Raw genomic sequence first — 3748 nt, forward strand, 5'->3', positions numbered from 1 at the left:
GACATGTGTGAACTAGTAAGGTCGAGAAGCACATGTAAGACCTTATGGGATCACAGAGGCAGGCATGAGTTTCTTCTCTCAGTTAATGTCGTAGGCGTTAGACTTCAGAGGCCCAGGCTGATTATTATAGCTGATTTTTAAGGAGTAAAAATAGGCAGTGAGTCTGGGTCCGTATATAGCTGTATGTATATAGTATCTCCTATTTTGAGTCACCGTAGGTTTCCCTCATTTGCATAGATGATGATCTATGTCAAATTTTCACAGATGGAAATAACTGTGACTCATTACTGACTTTGTGAGATACAACTGCCCAAAAGTTTACAAAATGAGCTATTTGTATCATGTTGAGATCTGAGTGATTTTTTCATTTGATTATTTGCAGAGTTTGTTCTTTTGCCATAGGGAATATGTGGCTGCTTAGCTTACTGAAGAGAGGAAGCAGCAAGTACAGAACCTTCTCCTGTGTGGAAATCCTTGGGTAGGATACTAGAGGAATGATTCCAGTTCAAGATGCAATTTTGTCATCTTAATATGAGCTTTTAATGTGTATTATCCGCTTGTTCAGTTGTGGTTTTTGGTTAACAAGGGGAAAGCATCACAATAGAAAAAACGGTAAGAACATCTAATATTCTGGGATTTGAACAAAGTCTTATTCTCATAAAACCTTACAACATGGGAACATAATGTGGTGATTTCATTGGAACTTGATGTGTGCTGTGTAATTCCTCAGAAAGTAAAAATGCAGCAGAAACAGCCTTAAAAGCTTAAAGGATTAAATAACTTAAACATTGTTGCATGTTCGTCCTCATTCGCACCTGTTGAAATTTTGAAAGGACGAATCACCTTTTTCCAGTTAGTTCGAAGCAGGCAATTTTTTAACAAGTGGCTGACAGTGCACGTTCTAAGCTTGAGAAAGAGATGAATGGCCAGAGCCCACGGCATCCAGGCCAGAGCTGGGTGCCCACTGGTGCTCAGAAGTTGGGTATTGGATTGCCTCACATTTTCTTTCCAGCTGTATTAATGCAGTTTAGCAAACATCTGAAAGCTTAAAATATGCAAAATACTGTGGCGCTCAGTAGTCCAGACAGAGTTGAGTAATGGGAAATAGGCTAGCCTGGAAACCAAACCAAGTATGAAAACCTCATTCTTCAGGGAATGCTTGTCACGGATTTTGAACCAATTCCTTCCACTTTGAATTATTCTGCTAATGTTGAAAAACGGAGCCATGGGTTGCGCTACTCTTCACAGTGAGAGATACTGTCAGTATTCGTCAGTGGTCTGTGAGCCATGCTTGCTTTTGGGGATGAAGTGATAATTCTGGTGTCTGATGAAGTGGGGTTATTTCCTCACCACAGCTTACTCAAAGGAAAAAACTTTTTATCCCTCAACTTCCAAGGAGTCGATGAATTACTGTTCACCAGCTTTGAATAACATTTGCCAGGTTTGTAATATGTGGTTCTGGTTGTAATCCAGGAAGGTGCTGGTCAGATTATATAAATGCCGATTAAGCCTATAGAAGTATACTCTGAGGGCAGTTTTTATTAAGAGTGTCTTCCTCATAACTTCAGTTTTTGAAGGCCCTTTCCCCTGTTGAGATGGTTCAGAACTTTTTGTGTGCTGAAAGGACTTGTGTTAATATCAGTGTCCATCCCCCACCACATCCTTTTACATAATTCTTGAGTTATCGGGTAACTCAGATTTGTTTTTTAGATTCAGGTTTCTTCTGTAGGTGACATTTTACTTGAAATGTTTGTGGATTATTTCATGATTTAGACATATTTGTTGATTATTTTGTAATTTAGACACAGCACAGTTTAATAGAAATTTCAGTGCTGATAGAAATAACCTCTGTCTGCATTGTGCGTTTTGATAGCCACTAGCCACTTGGGACTGTGGAACAGTTGCAGTATAGCTAGTGTGGCCAAGGAACCGGATTCTTAATTTTACATAATTTTAATTTCCTTTAAATATAAATGTAAATAGCCACATGACTAGTGGCTACTAAATTGGACAGCACAGGTTTAGATAATGGTGGAGATTTTGCAGCTATTGAAAGACTTTAGCTCTTCAGATTCCTTGGGATTGGGGCAAGGGGACTTGTCAGGAAACATGCTCAGCGAGCCAACTGTCGTTGTGCACTGTTAAACAGTTTGCTTTTCAGACAGGCCTGGATAAAACTTGAGCTGTTCTCCGCAGAGGTGCCTCTTGTGTGTTCTGTGAACGGTGGGCCGAACGGTCATCTTTCAGCAGATTAGCTGAAAGAATATCTATCGCCAGGCTCAATTGTTCAGAGATCTGCGCACCCTTTGTGCAAGAACAGGGAAAATTTGTGTTATGACAATGGCTGACAAAATGTTTAATTAAAGCTGCAATTGGCAGTAACTAAATTCTCTGAGATTTCTTTCCTCTCCTCTTTGCTACTGAAAGGTGCAGAAATGCTTTCGACAGCATCTGTCCTACTGACAGATGAATTGTTTTGACAGGAGAATCTGAAACCTTCAACCGAAGACACATTTCAGATGTCAGGCCTGGTACAGGGCGATCGTGTTCATAGAAATAAGTGAGATGCTTTAGATGTGTGTGCATGTCAGCTGCCACCTGAAAGAAAAGGCCTCATTAAAGGTTTTCACTGATTAACTCTTTGATTGTTCTTGGGATCTCAGATGGGAATTCACACTCCTTTCTGCAGAGCTCTTGGGCTAAGTGTATTTTCTTAATTACTGAGAAATGAGTGTTATCAGTAAGCAGTGAAAAGGCTTGAAAAAACTTTGTTTAAATAATTTAAAAAATTTGGAAAAAAAAAAGCCAATGTTGATAACAACATCATTCACGATAGCCAAAAGGAGGAACAACCCAAATGCCATCTGTGATGAATGGGTACACACAATGTGGCATATGCATACATTGGCATATTAGTCTTAAAAAGAAATGAAATTCTGCCAGGTGCGGTGGCTCACTCTGGTAATCTCATCACTTTAGGAGGCTGAGGTGGGAGGATTGCTTCAGGCCAGGAGTTCAAGACTAGCCTGGGCAATATAGCGAGACCCCCCGTGTCTACTAAAAAAATAAAGTTTAGCCAGGTGTGGTGGTATGTGTGCCTGTAGTCCCAGCTACTTGGGAGGCTGCAATCGGAGGATCACTTTAGCCCAAGAGTTTAAGGCTGCAGTGAGCTGTGATCGCACCACTGCACTCCAGCCTGGGTGACAGAGTGAGACCCTATCTCTTAAAAAAATGAAATTCTGACACATGTGACAACATGGATGAATCTTGAAGACATTATGTTAAGGGAATTAAGCCAGTCACAAAAGGACAAATATTCTGTGATCTACCAACATGAGGTACTTAGATTAGTCACATTCTTAGAGACAGAAGTAGAATGGAGGTTGCTAGGGGTTAAGACAGAAGGGAATGAAAAGCTGATGTTTAATGAGTACAGACTTTCAGGTTGGGATGTTGAGAAACTTCTAAAGTTCTGGAGATGGACGGTGGTGATGGTTGCACAACAGTGTGAAGATACTCGGTGCCATTGAATAGTACACTTAAAAATGGTTACAAAGGCAAATTTTATGTTACATGTATTTTACCATATTAAAGAAATTATGCTCAGGCCAGGCGCGGTGGCTCACTCCTGTAATCCTAGCACTTTGGGAGTCCGAGGCAGGCGGATCACCTGAGGTCAGGAGTTTGAAACCAGCCTGGCCAACATGGTGAAACCAAATCTCTACTAAAAATGCAAAAAAATTAGCCG

The 3748-nt window shown here is 40.6% G+C and overlaps 1 protein-coding gene across 1 annotated transcript in view; it reads left to right on the forward strand.

Moving 5' to 3' along the window:
* Positions 1 to 407: 407 nt before the first annotated feature.
* LRIG1 (leucine-rich repeats and immunoglobulin-like domains 1) overlaps positions 408 to 3748 on the forward strand; it is a 98616-nt gene continuing 95275 nt past the window's right edge. Inside the window, exon 1 of the mRNA XM_011947297.1 lies at positions 408 to 478. Coding sequence (XP_011802687.1) covers positions 408 to 478 — 71 coding nt within the window. The remainder of the gene's footprint in view (positions 479 to 3748) is intronic.

The sequence above is a fragment of the Colobus angolensis genome, unplaced genomic scaffold (genome assembly GCF_000951035.1).
Source record: "Colobus angolensis palliatus isolate OR3802 unplaced genomic scaffold, Cang.pa_1.0 Scaffold26, whole genome shotgun sequence".
NCBI lineage: Eukaryota > Metazoa > Chordata > Mammalia > Primates > Cercopithecidae > Colobus > Colobus angolensis.